The following is a 15687-nucleotide window of genomic DNA, read 5'->3' on the forward strand; positions in this document are numbered from 1 at the left end:
CGGGAGATCTGCACCGCAGCCAGAGAGCGCGATACGTTACGGAGCAGCCTGATTTCTCGTCTTTCGGCTTCAATTTGTTTCAGCTGAACGGCACAAAAATAAAAATAACTAATTCACCACCGGCGGCTCGAAGCACGTAAAAGTCTGCACCGAGATAGATTATAAAGGAAGGACTCGGTAAGAGCAGTGCATTTAAGCTCAGTGTATTAAAAGTGTTCCTTCAGCAGAAAAATGGCCTAATATGTTGCGGCATTACAGCGTATTAATGGAGCAGCAGCTTTAAGTGGATCTAGTTTTATCAATTTTACATAAAGTTTGCTCGTAGTTCCCCAAAACTGAGGTGTGGGACCCTGCTAAGGTTCACAAAATGAATCTCTGGCATCCTAAGGTGATTAATGATTTATGAAGAAAAAGTAGATTTCTGCAGCACTACTGTATACTTGTTCTTGTTTGTCTGGTAAAACTGAAAATAATTCCGAGACATCTGAATAATGCAACATCTTCCCGTGTTAAAGTAAGAACAAGTTCACCTATTGTCCTCTTTTTGGATGATAAGATTGGACTGGATTAGAAATCGCTGTTTGCTTCCCTTTAAGCGACTAAACGGCGGCTTTTACACAAGGCAAACGTCTCCGATCTCTGACAACCTCTTTGTATTTTTACTGGCTGCCGTGCTAAAGGGTGTCGCTCCCAGCTGCAGGATTTACACACGCGCTTACTCGAAAATCATCTATACACCCGGCATTGATTAACAGATGGGACTAAACTCTCGCTGAACCTCTAGGACTTCTTTCTACAAATCAGCGAGTTCCTCCTCGCCTTCCCTGCGTAGCCGCCCTCGGCTGGTTTCGTGCTGCTGCAGCGAGCTCGGTGTGAATACAAGATACAAAATCCCATGTTCGGCTTGGCGTTTTTACCCGTCCAAATCCCTTTCTTTATATAGAAGCCCAGGCTCTGGTGGGAAAGCAAAGAGCACCACTCTGAAGCTGCGTCTAATTATCGCTCTCCATTTAGTCTCTATGCACTCTCTCCGTCTGTTTTTTTTATTCACCGATTTGCCGAGTTTGTCTTTTTCACATTCTTATTATTGACAATCGGAACTTCTTTGGTCACCTCTCTGCGGCTCCCTTCCTGTCTCCATCCCACCAGCGGGGCTCTTTTCAGACGCGGGGCCACTCGACTTATAATAGCCTCATCATCATTATCTCGCAGCTGGCCTCCAGCGCCGCTCCCGCGTCTCGGCTGACTCTCATTTCCTGCTCCCCTTGCTTCCAAAGCCCGCCCCCCACCCTCATATTTCATCACTTCATCCGTCTGTGTTTTCCCGTCTCCGGTCCGTCGTCCGTGAATCTTTTATTTTCTCGGTAGATCACCTGCGGGCTCGGTGAACTGGAGCCGGAGCAAATTGCTGGCTGCCGATCAGACTGTCAGGCCTGAAGACATGACACTTGATGGATTTGGTGTTGAACTGAACTCAGGCCGATATGTTGAAGTTCATTCAAGTAAGGGTGAGGAAGAAGTCAGCCTAACTTCTTTTTAGCGATAACAGCTGATTGAGATTCAGATTGCATTTGAACTTTTCTACTTCAACTATAACTACTTTTCTAATTTGCAAGTTAAGTGACTCAGCAGGACACTATTTCCTTTGGTTATTAAAGTCTATTATAGTGTAATCCCGTAATAAAACGCTATTTTCTACGAAAACACTATTAGAGATTCCGCACGTATGCAAAAACTCAATGGCATACATATCCCATAATGCAACACATTTGCAGGCCTTTCTGAAACGTGCCTAAACTTTTTCTGCCGACTCATCTAGATCCGAAAATATTCTACTCAGTTTTTACACTATGAATTATGAACTAATTTTCGTCCCAGAAAACAGAGTACTGATGAAATATTCTGCTCCCGACCACTGGATTCCCACAGGGATCCGTCAAATCATCCCCGCACCGGTGGCTCCACAATAAGCTCCAACCTTGCTACCTCTCTCTGCATGACCACAGAATTCAATGAGTGGCCTGACAGCTCTTGTAATTCACTCCAGGTTCTCCTCATTTCTATAACCTCTTGGTTCTGGTCCTCACCTGTAGGTCAGTCAGCAGGTTGCTCGTCTCCCGGACGCGGGCCCTGGTTGCGTCCAGCTCTATCTTCAGCTTCTCCTGCGTCTCCTTCAGGCAGTTGATCTGCGTCTGAGCCGATCCCAGGTTCTGCTCCCCCTCTCTCACCAGCTCCTGGAGGTGGGACACCTGAGGAGACGATCAAATGGCTGTCAGAGGACATTTGGAGATGAGTGGTTTAAGGCGGTAATTAGCGCCGACTGAAACGTTTCATACTTCCTGATTGGCCATGTTGAGCTTGGCCGAGAGCTCCTCTTTCAAGTTGTCCAGTTGCTGCTGGAGCCGGTCTCTCTGCTCCTCTAACGACAGACGCTTGATCTCAAACTCTTGGCTCATTTTCTGAAGAGGAGAGGGGAGAGGAAGTCGATTAGTTCTAGGACTAAGAAACCAGAGGTTTATTCCTCATTCTTCTCTGTCAAAAAAATACTTTGAAAATAGAAATGATCAGGTTTACTATGATGCCTGAAATGCACTAAAGGTATAATCTCCAAATAGGAGGAGGGCTGAGAAGCCACTGTACTGTAAATCCCATTTGTGCCATAATACAGAGTCACGGCAGCTGCTGAGTGTGACGCTGGGACGGTGAATGAAGGAGCGACACGTGAGTTGTCATTTACACTTAAAAGGCCATCTTGTCAAACCGACCGCTTTCTTTAATCCTTCAAACCGGAGCATCCAATCCTCTCTGGGCCACCGTGAATTTCTCTTATGAAAATCTCTTCTTTGCTTCTAGTCATCGACGCTCCCTCTTCTATTCATTCCCGATATATACAGAACCGATGTGCTTTATAACACACAATATATTATTATTGTGCTCTGTTTGAGTTGTAGCAGCACTTTCATAATCCAGGTTTTTGCTGCTTCAATATCAGGTCATATATATATTAGCTCATAATGTTGCCTCTTTAACGAACCCGCATGTTTATTCATAGCAGCAATCGAAAATATTATTCGACAAACTGTTTCAAAGATCATGCGACGTGTTCTTAAAGTCTCAATGAAATCAAATGTCATCCTTACGCCAATATGTGGCCCAACATTGACGCCAAAGTCACCAAAAAGGACTTTAAAATGTTGATGACTCATCCTACACTAGGGGGCGTGTACTAATTTTGCGCCCAATGAAACGCTTTCTCAATTTCCATCCCTCTACGTCTCTCCTGCTCATTGTAGCCCGTCAAACAGAGCAGACTGAGCTTTTCGGTAGGGAGGATGACACTCCGTTAGCTTCTTTCTGGGGATTTTAACTATGCATTTAATGATTTTAAGAAGGAAAACCTAATTAAAAATATCAAATATTAGTTGAAGCTTCTCAAATGTGAGAACTGGAACGCTTTCCTTGTCTTATTTTATAGCAAACTGAAAGCCCAGACTGGGAGGCCCGAACAAATAATCCAGAAAATGGAGAGAATAAGAGTTAGCCTCATCCCTAACCATTCAAGAACACTATATCAACTTATCATATGAACCACTACGGACTGAGCTGCAACTAGTTGCTCTAACTGTGCGTTTCAGACTGTAGCTCAAGAGGAGTCAGTCTACTGCGTCACAGCTGCATCCACATGGAAATAAACCAGATGAACGAATAAATCCAGAGGCTCAGTGGTCGACTGCAGGGAGAGCAGAAAGACAAATGAAAAGCCTTGAAAAAATGTGTTCATATTCTGAAGACGTATCTAAAAGAAAGTCGAGAGTAAAAAAGCATAAAGATGTCTGCGTTTAGATATGACCTGCTCTGTCTCACCCTCTCTTCCTCTTTGCTTTCCAAATAAAAACAGACATTAATCCAAACGTGATGAGGCACAGCACAGCTTTGGCTTACATAATACCCCCCCCGCGCCCCTCCCACCTCCGTCCTCTGCATCACTCGGTCTTTAAGGGAATCCATAAACACTCGCCCGCGTGCTCGCGCGCGCACACACCGCTTCCACTTGGCTGGGAGGCAGGATTTAATGCCACTGAAAATCAGCCAATTAGCACTCGGCTTCAAACGGCGCTACGAAAGAGGTGAGATATAGGGAGAGACAGACTTATCGAGATGACTTGAAACCCGAAAACGTCGAATCACTTCAGAGGCAGAAAATGTGTCTTGATTATTGATGACAACACGTAGTTTATGAGTTGGAGTTTTCTGTTACTCTGGGGGAGTTATGCCGTACATCAGGCTGAGTTCATGTCGCTAAGCTTATTCACCGTGACTGGATACGTTAGGCCAAATGCAGGTGGTGTCACATGAGCGTGAATAAAAAGTATGGACCAGTTAATGTGTATAAACAGATATCTGCAAATGAATGAAGAGAAATCCGTAGGCAAAGGAATTTGGCATGCGAATCTCAACATAGTATTACAGGCACTCTTGAACTGGATATCTCTTGAATATTAGCTACAAGAAAAGCCCTGAAACATGGCAACTGACCCCACAGGACACCCCATTGCTTTGTGGCTCACAGTTGGTCCCATAGATTCCCATAGACTCCCATAGGCAGCCACCAGGGGGAGCTATACTTGCCAAAGCAAGTATAGCTCCCCCTGGTGGCTGGCTGCAGCATAGGTCATAAGCTCCACCTCCTCCATGTTAGTGGGCGGGACTTGGGCCAAACTAAAACACTAAAATACATGGCAAACAATTTTTTTTCAAGGATGGTTTCTCTCATTTTAGGTAGTTATTATAAAGTTTTTTGGATAAGTTTCATTTTAGTTAGTTTTTTGACGCTATAGAAACATGTTACATAATGGACATATCTGCGACCACCAGTTGCCATGCCAACCACTCCTTAAATCGCACCGTGAGAGTTGAAAAAAATGCCACCAATGACCGCCAACATGCTAATAGTTGTCTGAATTTGGCATTTTAGCATTCAAACGTTTGTAACTTAGTGCTCAACACAAGAGTTTTATGAGTATTTGGTCTTATCCAAAGTACAGGCCAAAGTATTAAATATCATCTTGAGATAATAAGATTTCTGGACCCAATTTTGTGGCAGTCTTACCAATAGCTTTCAAAGTATTTCAAAATGAAGTGCCGACGATGAAAACTTCCATACTGCCACAGACCTTTTATTTTTATCTAATTTTACAGAGGGATCAGGATAAATAGAAACAAGGAAGAAAGAAAGAGTTGACTTCTTCCTTCTGCTTTAATGCGTTTGTTGTTGGTAATGTAATGCCGTTATGGTAAATGGATCAGGTTAAATGAATTTATCCTGTGTAATTCGATCAGTTGTTGTTGCTCCACCGGCAGCGCGGACATTTGTATTCCCTTCACGCAGCACCCCTTTGTTCTCCGAGAGGAAAGGAGGACGAGCGGTGAGGAGAGAAAAACAGACGACAGAGGGAAAAACGCAGCGAGAAAACAGAGGCAGATAGAGACGTTGTTTCCACATCACGGTCTTAGTGTTGACCTAATTAAAAGCACGCAGTCGGTTGAGGGGGCTGCTCATTTCTTTAAGAAACAGATTTCTTTTACTAAGGCTTTTTGCTCTGGGGAGAATACCTAATTAATAACATTTCTGTGCAGAGAAGAAGGAGATTCGAGCAACAGCTGTGTATGCAGTAATTACTGCTTTTATCCTGAAATTGGTGATTTTAAATTCCATTGCTCCACAGACAATGATAATCAAGACGTTTGTGTAAAAAATGGACAATGAGCAGTGAGGACTAACAACCGCTTCACCGTTCTCCTGTTAAATCGTGTTTGCATATCTTAAAATATTCCAAACGCGAAACGAGTCTTGCTGAGCTCGAGATTTCTTCACAGTGACATTAACACAATCAGAATGATAAATCCATCCATACGCTATCACCGAGGAACAACCATCACACTGCTTCAAAGAATAAATGATCAGTTAGTCCTTTTAAATCTGGGAATGATTCTTTTTAACTACCTCGTTTTAGTACGTGTGCAATTTGGCATTCAACGCCCTCGAAGAAATAATGAATAGAACGGCGTATGACTATAAACACTGGGCTCACCGTCATGAGGAGCTGCTTCTCCTCCTCCTTCTCCTGCTGCGCCTCCTCCCTCATAGCCTGGTGTTTCTTCTCCAGCTCCTCCAGCGCTCTGACCTGCGCCTCCTTGAAGCGATGCGTCTCCTCCTCATAGTGCGCTCTCAGCCTGGAGAGCTCCTTCTCGTAGCCCTGATGCTCCTCACGCAGAGACTGAGGAGGAGAAGAGAAACTGATCTAATCTCTGACTAACTTGTGCAGTGGACTAGGATTAAGGAAGGGTTGACGATACCTGCTCTAGTTTGACCACTTGCTGCTTGTGCTGATCGTTGGCGGCCTGGCTCTGGTTGAGCAGAGCCTCCCTCTCCTCCTCCAGCCTGCTGATCTTCTCCTTGAGGCGGCTCTGCTCCTGGTCCAGGTTCCTGATGGTCGCCTCGTGGGCCATCTGGGTGGCCTGCAAGGAACCGATCTGACCTGGAAACAGTCCAATCGAAATGTCAAAGAGGCTCCACAGTCAGAAACCTGATCTTCTCGTGTGCCTACAGACATCCACACACAGATACAACAGTGTCTCGAACACATCTTACTGGCTTTGTGGAGGATTTCAGACGCCTGCTGTTGAACTCGTTCCCTGCTGCCTTCTAGTTCATACTCGGTGTCCTTCAGCTGCATCACCCAGATCTCTCCGTCCTGGATGGCCTCTTCCAGCTGCTTGTGCAGATTCTGAAGGCCACACACAATCACACACATGTATGCACAGCTATGAAACAGAAACGCAGTGTTTAAAACCCCAGCCCGGGCTCACATAAAGCTACCTAGCTATGCCTGCAGGACTATCATTCCCCACCACTGTGAGATTCCTGAAAACACCTTTCAGCCTGAGGCTTTTACTTTTGCCTTGGTTTTCAGCAACGGCTTTTCATTCTGTTTAGCCCACGCTCTACCTAAAGAAGACATTTCAATCGAGCATAAATCCCCGCTTTCATGCGCCCACTCATCCATACACACACCTTGATCGTCCCCTCGGCGTTGGCCAGCGACGTCTGCAGTCTGTTGGTCTTGTCCCGATTCTCCCGGGCCTCCTCCTGAGCCTTCTGCAGCTCACTCCTCAGCTTGGACAGCGAGCGCTGCAGCGCCGCTTCCTGAGCCTGGAACTCCTTGCGAAGCTCAACCTGGGCGCGAGCAAAGGATCACATCTGTTACTCTGACACGCGGAGGAGCCACATATGGCTGAAGACAGACCATCTGGACCTGCCTCTTTGGGAGCTTTCTCCAATTCAGCGTCTCAGTAATAGGCAACAAATACATGAATAAATTAAGTTAGACGTTAGCTGGCAAACATCTAGCACAGAGCAAATTGAACACATTCACCACAGTAATGTACTCGCACTATAAGATTATAGCTGTGTTATATTTTCAGCTTCTTCAATTGATGAAATAAATCCACTAATGCTGCTTTAAGGTAATTAAACTTTGCTGTATGATATTATAGATAATAGTAGCTGCATCTATTCTATTACTCGAAAGGCTTATTGGATTTGTGTGTCTTTATGGTAGGTTCAATTCTCTTAATCTTTTTTTTACCAGTTTGAAATGAAATTGCGGACAGAAGCCGGCTGCAAATGAGCAATTTAGTGGTGAATTTTACTGTCAAGGTTATTAGACCTTTAGCTGCAGTTCACGGAGAAGGCTTCAGAAATATATTGCTTTTTTTTTTTACCCCGGCTACACCATCCCATACCATGAAATGCTATTGATGGTGCTGAACTGCTGCCTGTTTTATACAGGCTATACATATCTGCAGCGCATAAGGCTAAATGTTCATTTGCTGTTTGCTTCTCCTTGTCTGATGTTGTGGTTTTACCTCGGTCCTCTTCCAGGCCAGCAGGTTCTCAGTGGTGAGCTGGTGCGTCCTCCTCATGGCCTCCAGCTCCCTCTCATAATACTCCTGAGCCTTGCCCAGCTTGGCCTCGTACTCCTCCACCAGACGCACCTTGTCCTTCGTTATCTCCTCCACCCTCTCCATCAGCGCCTCCACCTACACAGAGAGACAGAAATATTGAAGGGAAGCGTTTGTTTCGTTCCTCACAGCGGCTGAAAGCTGCCACGAAACAGGCAACCTTTCCATTCTACGTTTAATTTATTTGAAGGTTTCTTTTTGATAATTTTATTTTATCTGGCAGGTTGTAGTTGAATAGGAGAGAAAAATGGGAGGAAAATAAGGGGATGACATGCAACAAACCAACTGCACCAACAAAACAATCCTACATTTTTTACTTTTTACTCATTAGCCTCCAAAACAGCAATTACCCCATCAAGTAACTTGCTGTATGCGCTATCCACAAAGGCCCTCAACAGCATGCTTCAGTCCAATCCAAAATGCAGCTCTTCCAAAACCCATCTATCTCCCTTTCTCCTGTCAAAGCCCACCTCTTGTCTATGAAGCTCGGCCAGTTTCTCCTGGTCTTCCGTGGAGGTGGCGCTTTGGTTCAGCTGGTTGTTGAGGAGTTCCTCCACCTCGTGGCGGTGGGTGCTTCTCATCTCCTCGAGCGCTCGCCGCTTATCCGCCTCAAACTGGGCCTGAGCCTGGCTGAACGCCCGCAGCTTCTCCTCAAAATCCCGACGCATCTCCTCCACCTATTGAAACCACGACACATGTTCTGTTCCGTTTGGATCGTTTGTGTTAACATTGCCAACCCAATCTCCGATCACCCTAATGCTCACGTCCTTCTTGACTATTTGTCCAAAACATCCATGTATCTATCATAAAAGCTCCCCGACGCCTCTACGTCTAGGTCCCCGTCGCCGCAAAAGATCTGAGGAGGTTGGAAAAAATATAGAAAAATGTAACATGTGATGTGATGTTGCTCGGGCCGGTGGAGAGGACGTCTCTTTTGTCACGCTGGAAGACAGTGGCAGAGAGGAAGACAGGGGAAGACCAATGCTAACACACAGCATTTCCAACACAGACACAGTGACGATGAGCCGCCAGCTCAGAACATCTGAACACACGTCAGATGTTCCTTTGCGTCCACCGTCAGCAGACAAAAGTGCATGAGGTTGTGTCGTATGATGTGATATGACCCATGAAATGAAATGATATATGCACTTAATTCTGTTTTTCACATTCTAGTTTGTGCAACCAGTGCTTATTGGATTCATCCAAAGGTACAGTGACTGGATAAGGTATTTCGGACGTAAGCTTGAGATGATTGATGGCGCTAATTTACCCCATCAGGCACCACTAAAACATTGCACATTGTTTCTATGTATCTGGTTGTGAGAGGAGTTTAACTCACCATTTTAGCCCTGGTTTGAAGAACAGCATCTATTATCTATCTGGTGTAGTGGTTATTTTCTAATATGTCTTAGGAAAATGTTAGTATTCCCAACGGCCCTTATCATTCCATTATGACTGCTCATTTTCGATATTACCTGCTCCTTGGTTTGCTAAATTGTTGCGTCTCTGGCTTCTCGACGGCGACGCTTGCCTAGCAGTGGTATTCCCTCGGCATATACCCGACGTTACATGAAGCACTGCACGTACATGAATTCCTGAAGTACTGCGGCAGTTGTGTAAGCCCTGCACGAGACAACCTTTATCGTCTGAGCCTGCAGTGGAGTGGAGTCTTACCTCTCTGCTCATGGAAACCACTCTCTGCGTGTGCTGGGCCTCGGTGCAGAGCTGCGAGTCCTCCATCCTCTGTCTGTACATCTCAAACTCTGCTAAAGCCTGACAAAACATTCACAACCGCTGCATTACTTTCCACCAAACGCAGCGCACCGTGCAAACGTACAAAAAAATTGATGCAACTGCTGCTATAGTGTATGCTGAGATTATAAAGGATATGTCAGAGCCGTAGCATAACAACGCAACCAAACTAAACGTGCCCAGCAGCGGCGACTGACCTGTCTCTTCATGTGTTCGTGGAGCTCCACAGATTCCTCCAGACTGGCCAGCCGTCGCCTCAGGTCCGCCTCGTCCGCCATTTTGCTCTTGTACTGCATGATCTTGTCCCTGGTTTCCGTCACGATGTGTTGGACCTGAGCGAGGGGAAAGGAAACAAAGGGAAGCAGCTCACAGTCTCGCCGTTGCAGCCTGTTCGACTTCAGCGCAACACGCCGCCACGTGAGTTATGAGGGAATATGAAGAATTTATAAATCCTACATATGGGCTGGAAACGAGAGCTAAAGGGGGGAAAAATCAGGTGCCAGAACAAAACACTTGCCTCCAAAAGATGATGGCAGGGGAGAAAAATCGCACTTTGAAAACGAAGCAAATGAAAGCAACACTAATTTAATTAGGCCACGGTACAGCAAAGCCTCTCATCTTGAGGAATAATAATAACAATTAAACTAATCTGAACCTGTTTTAGAAAGCATTATAGTGTTCTTAAAACAATAAAAACACAGCCGACTTGTTCTTATGTCAACCACTAATGTGATGGACAGTGTCAACAAACAGTACTGGCCTCCAAACAATCATAGGCCGTACCTCGTCCTCGTGGGCTTCTTTGAGGGACTCGATTTCTTCCTCGTGTTCATCGTTCTTGGTGTTGAGGGCGTAAATCACCTGGGGACGAGAAGAGAACAAGTCTGAACTAACAATCAGAGGGAATCCGCGGCGGATGGAGCTGCTTTGGAGCGCTTTCTGGATTCCTCCGTGGAATGATCCGGACTGTTGCCGCCTGCTGATACGGAGAAGATATCTCCTCAGCAGGAGCTGCATTAATCAGTTTTGGTGCGGATGAGATAAGTCTAAGTGAATAACACCTCGTCGGTCACGCTTACCCTTTTCTACCAGGAATATAAGTGCTAAAGGTAAACGATACGCTTTAAGCTTCGGCAAATTGAACCCCTCCTGGTGAGAAGCTAATATTCGGTCTCGGTCAGCTGAATTACAAGCCCCCGCTGGCAGCAGAACCGGCAGTTCCACGTTTGGTTCCACCTACAGGTGAAGGAGAAAATGGCTGCAGTCATGCATAAGGCAGGTAATGGACGCGGTACGTGGATGTACATGGCAATTATCCTCCATAAAGCGCAACAACACGGCCATTTAATTAGAACTTTCTGACATTTGAACACCGCTTGGATCAACAGCACGGTAATAATCACCTCAAGGCATTTTCTGGTTTATTAAAGCGTCTCTGTAATTGGCAGGAAATACGTATGGAGTATGTACGGCAATCATTTAGTGTTAACAGTGATGCCTCTTCAGGTGACTCCACCCAGCTGTCCTCGAAAGCAACGTTTCTGATTCACGTGCCGGTTGAATCTGTCAGATTTGAGCCAACGTCAGGTGTAGAAGATCAAGCAGAAGATCATCGCTACCTGGATGTTTCTGTTAAGCGGACTGGGAAGCCAGCAAACGCACGGAGAGCGAGGCAGGCTTTGGTCCTCCTCGAGTGCGAGCCGATTCCCAGCGGGAAGCCAGGCATGGAAGCGTTCCTTCAATTATACATGATTATTTTAATGACGCTGCCGTGCCTGCCGCTTTCATCTCTGCCGTCTTCCCTTTTATCTCGCCGCCCTCTTTGTTCCTCATCTCCTGCCTTTCTTCTTCGACCTCGCCCTCTCCGAGGAACGGCGCCGCTTCTCGTTCGGCCCATCAGTTAGAGACGGTTAAATACTCTCTTGGAAGGGTTCAGGAGCAAAAGAAGCTCCTGGATGATTGACCAAACGATGGAAAAGTCATCAAGTATCTGATCAACAACTAATCACTGAGGAAATCTGCTAAACATCGGCATCATATCGTCCCTGCAGACCTGTATGAATATGGGACCATGGCAACGGCATTCAGAAAGTATAAACTGTTCTCTTTTTTAAGTGACAGCCCAAGTAAACTCTTACTTTAATTATTTTTTCCATTAGCGACGCCTAAAATCTGATATAACACACACTATTTGATTGATTTCCCCGAAGCTCAACTAAATCTATCTTTAATCCGTCGCAGCAGGGAGTGTCACCGTCCTCGGTTTTAAATACTTTTCCAGAGGCTTATCTCCACTTACAACACCGGCTGCACGTTCACGGGCACTAAAATTCCCCCGATAATGAGAATAGCAGCCCAATCAGAATAAAATTGACCGATTGTAACCAAGTCATTTAGTAGAGGGTGGCCTGATCGGAGGAAATTCTCACTCTGACTGTGTCCAAGTGACTGCCAGGTGTGACAAATGTGTCAGTGACAAGGGATAAAACAGATTTCTTTCCTTCTCCTCTGTTAGAGGTGTCATGTGAAAGTTTTTCCCGGCCCGAGGCGCCAATCAAAACAAGCCTTAAGGCGACACAGCAGCCTGCAGGTAAAGACAAGTCGTTCAGCGCTGGGAAAACAATGCCAAACATCTCGGATCATATTTGTAAAGCACATTTCCTGCAGTTTCCTGCGTTCTTCCCTACAAGCAGAGCACAGATTGATCCTCGATGTGCGATCAATGGATCAATCCGCGCCGTAAAGCTACCAGCTATTCATAAAAAGGCCATCAGGATGTCAGATACGGAGCCGCTCTGTGCAGGACGAATGAGGAATGAAAAATGACAGACGAGGCTCAAGTCGATCACTATCGATCGGACCGCAGAAATGAAGCAGCCAATGTCTGGAGAAGAACAAAACTCTGCCGCCCAGCTCTCATCACTTTCAAAGGATTATCATATTGACTACTTAAAGGATTAATGAACGCCTGATTCTCAGAGGTTCTGTGGTTTTAATGGGATCCCTCGACGCTCGGGCTTTTTGTCCAGCGTCTTCCTTCGACGGCGTCTCTCTGCTGCCAATTAACTGAAGCGCACGCGGTGTTTGCTTCGCCAAGGTTTAAAGGCACTTAGCAGCTGTTCCTTGTTGTGCTGTCGCGCCGCCGCGATGTGACAAGGACACTCGGCGAAAACACTCTCGGAGCATCTCGACACTACGCCTCCGCCTCGGAAACACAGAAAGCAAGAGCAGGGCCGGGCTCAGGCTCTCTGATACGGGGACATAAACACAATCATAACACAAGAGTAGGACTTAAAAAGCTCTGCAAGAGTTTGTCTAATTAAATGTAGACTAAAGACTCAAACACACTACAGGATGTGATTTCTATTACCATGTCAGATTAGAGAGCACTGAATGCACCACCAACCCATCATGCACTCCAGTCCAGTAGGGGGCGATAATGCAACTACAAGCTGATTTGTGAATGGACAACGAACCAACATAAGAACACCACCACTACCAACAACAACAACAACAGCAACAGCTTGTTGTAACATCATAGAAGTGTGCAGAAGGAGGATAAAATGGTTGGGGGGGGCGCAGTCAACTTGGGGTGTCAGTTTTAATATTTGTCGCATGTTCGCTAACATTAGCCTCAACTGCTAGAGTCTTAATGTTGCGCGACAACGCTGTCTGCTGCTGCTGTGTCCGTGTTTAAATCCTAAATATCAGCCCAGAGTTTCTAGCGCGGCCCCTCACATTACCAGATAATCTGTGCAGACCGACAGATCGAGCCCGGCATTAGTCATCCTGCTGAAGCGAGCCATTGCCGTGCCACGATCGATACATTCCAGCAATTTGTCAACCGCCGTGATGTCGCTTAAATGACACTTTATGCTCCGTAACGGTAAATCAGCAGGCCACTCTCCACACAAGGGCGGCAAAAGTTTTTTCGACAGGTTGCAAACTCAGCAAGCGTCGCCAGTAAAAACAGATCTTGTTCTCTCATGAGATAATAAACTGGGCATCGGTGCCGCATGAGTTGCGGCGCAGAGCCCGAAGGGTTGAACAACGGAGGAGGCTGCACGGTGCGACGTTTAATTTAAGGAAGTTCACACCTTTCTGTGGACAGAAGAAGAAGAGCGGCTCGGCTTGGAATTTGCGTTTAGTTTATGCAGTGAGTTCACGAACAGGAATGTCTGATCCACTCGTTTGAAATGAAAATGTGTCTATAGTAGTAACACATGCGCCACACTGTGCAGGACTGGGTAACAAATGGCCGTAGCCTGCAGATAACCAAACAGAGAGGGGATCGGATATTGAAGAGAGGGGCATGAGAACAACCATGTTAGAGTTCTAAGTCCCTGTGAACACATACTCAGACTACAGTCAAAAGATAAATCTCACGCACTGACTGTCTTGTCAGTCTCTCCATCAATGCAAGTGTCTTAGGCAGCCAGTGTTAACGCTGCGTTTTAATCCCGGTCCTCCACAATTTCAGCTGATGTTTTTGCAGCTTATCCCACTGCACGACGCTCGGGACACGACCGCCACGGGGGTTATGTTAAAAAAAAAAATAAAAAAATCAGCTTTTGTCTCCCCTCGTGCAGCCTCTCCTGCATTTAATTCCACTCTGCGTGCAGCTGCCACCTTAAATCCCCCTACTACCGCACAGCACACAGTAGTATCCTACGGCGGCGGCGTCAGGTGGACCACAGTGGCAGAAGCAGCCCTGCCAAACCCCTGCATCCCTCCCAGGATTACATAACTTCTCCTTCTCCCTTGGGTGGCAAACGGGAGAAAACCACCACAGGTTAAACAGTGGGTGAGCTCGCGTTGACACATTCCTCTGGGCATCTGGAAAGCTCTTAGGCATCAGTGTAATCACTCATGAAACGCAGCCTGGCCGCAGAGTAAAGTACACTAACAGCATGCATGCACAGAGCACAACTTAGTATTGATAGGTACATGACAGTGTGCATTTAAGTGTGACCTGCAAGGGATGCAAGGTGTCATTAAATGTGTGCTGCTGCACCAAAGTCAATGCAAAAAATCTATAATTCAGCACCAAGTTCACAAATGCATCACAGCCCTGTAAATACTGTACTACTCCATCCACATCCACACCTGCTCCGCTCTACTCTGCGTGACTTAAACATCCACAGACCTTGGTGAGCTGAGCTATCTTCTTGCTCATCTTCAGATGCAGGTCTTGAGTGTATTCCAGCGTCAAAGTCCCGTCGTAAAACATGCTGGAGGATGGAGAGGGGGTGTATTTGGTGCTGCCAGTCGAGGTGTTGTACGGAGGCTGCTGCCAGCCTGCCCCCGTCGCCATTTTCACCGGGAATAAACCCAAACGCGACGCCGTGAAATACAAAAAATAAATAAAAATAATGGAGCGTGTTGGGGAATAATGCTACGCGCTGAGTCCTCCCATTGTTTGTTGTTGTTGTGTGTGTGTGTGTTTGTGGTGAAGCTTCGGTTTCCAGTCGGGGAGGGAGAAGGACGCGGAGACGGGACGGCGGAGCGCGACACCGTTCCGTCGCACGCATCCGCGGCGGGCGCGAGCGAGCTGGGGGGGGTGATGAGAGAGGCGGAGACGCGCGCCAGATGCTCGTCCAATAGCGCGCGGCCAGGTCTGATTGGGTTATGTTTTGACGCAGCTTCGCTCACGTGGATGTTCAAATCTAAAACAACAACAACAACAACAATAACAGTAATAATATATTATAACTATTCAGTCAAAGGTAAAAACGGAGACACACTGTTAAAATTGCCCCAGTAAGGCAGCCATGATCCTATATTAAATATTTAATGATAGCTAGCAGCACCTATGCTAGCGTAGGTTGGTCGAGTAGAATTTTAACCAATGACCCAGTGATAAAATGTATGTAAATTTCATTTAATCTTAGTATTCCTTCAAATAATAAT

General features: G+C 46.2%; 1 protein-coding gene across 1 annotated transcript in view; it reads right to left on the minus strand.

Annotated features, from left to right (window-relative positions):
• The window catches only part of fam184aa (family with sequence similarity 184 member Aa), a 28586-nt gene extending 13439 nt beyond the window's left edge, over window positions 1–15147 (minus strand). Inside the window, exons 1-12 of the mRNA XM_084574484.1 lie at window positions 14924–15147; window positions 10561–10638; window positions 9975–10109; window positions 9700–9798; window positions 8496–8702; window positions 7930–8103; window positions 7076–7237; window positions 6653–6788; window positions 6358–6539; window positions 6093–6278; window positions 2337–2459; window positions 2088–2249 (exon numbers count right to left, since the gene is read on the minus strand). Of these exons, the coding sequence (XP_084430610.1) occupies window positions 2088–2249; window positions 2337–2459; window positions 6093–6278; window positions 6358–6539; window positions 6653–6788; window positions 7076–7237; window positions 7930–8103; window positions 8496–8702; window positions 9700–9798; window positions 9975–10109; window positions 10561–10638; window positions 14924–15091 (1812 nt within the window). The 5' untranslated portion in view covers window positions 15092–15147. The remainder of the gene's footprint in view (window positions 1–2087; window positions 2250–2336; window positions 2460–6092; window positions 6279–6357; window positions 6540–6652; window positions 6789–7075; window positions 7238–7929; window positions 8104–8495; window positions 8703–9699; window positions 9799–9974; window positions 10110–10560; window positions 10639–14923) is intronic.
• Between the last annotated feature and the right edge of the window lie 540 nt (window positions 15148–15687).

Source organism: Chelon labrosus, assembly GCF_963514085.1.
Source record: "Chelon labrosus genome assembly, chromosome: 24".
Taxonomy (NCBI): Eukaryota; Metazoa; Chordata; class Actinopteri; order Mugiliformes; family Mugilidae; genus Chelon; species Chelon labrosus.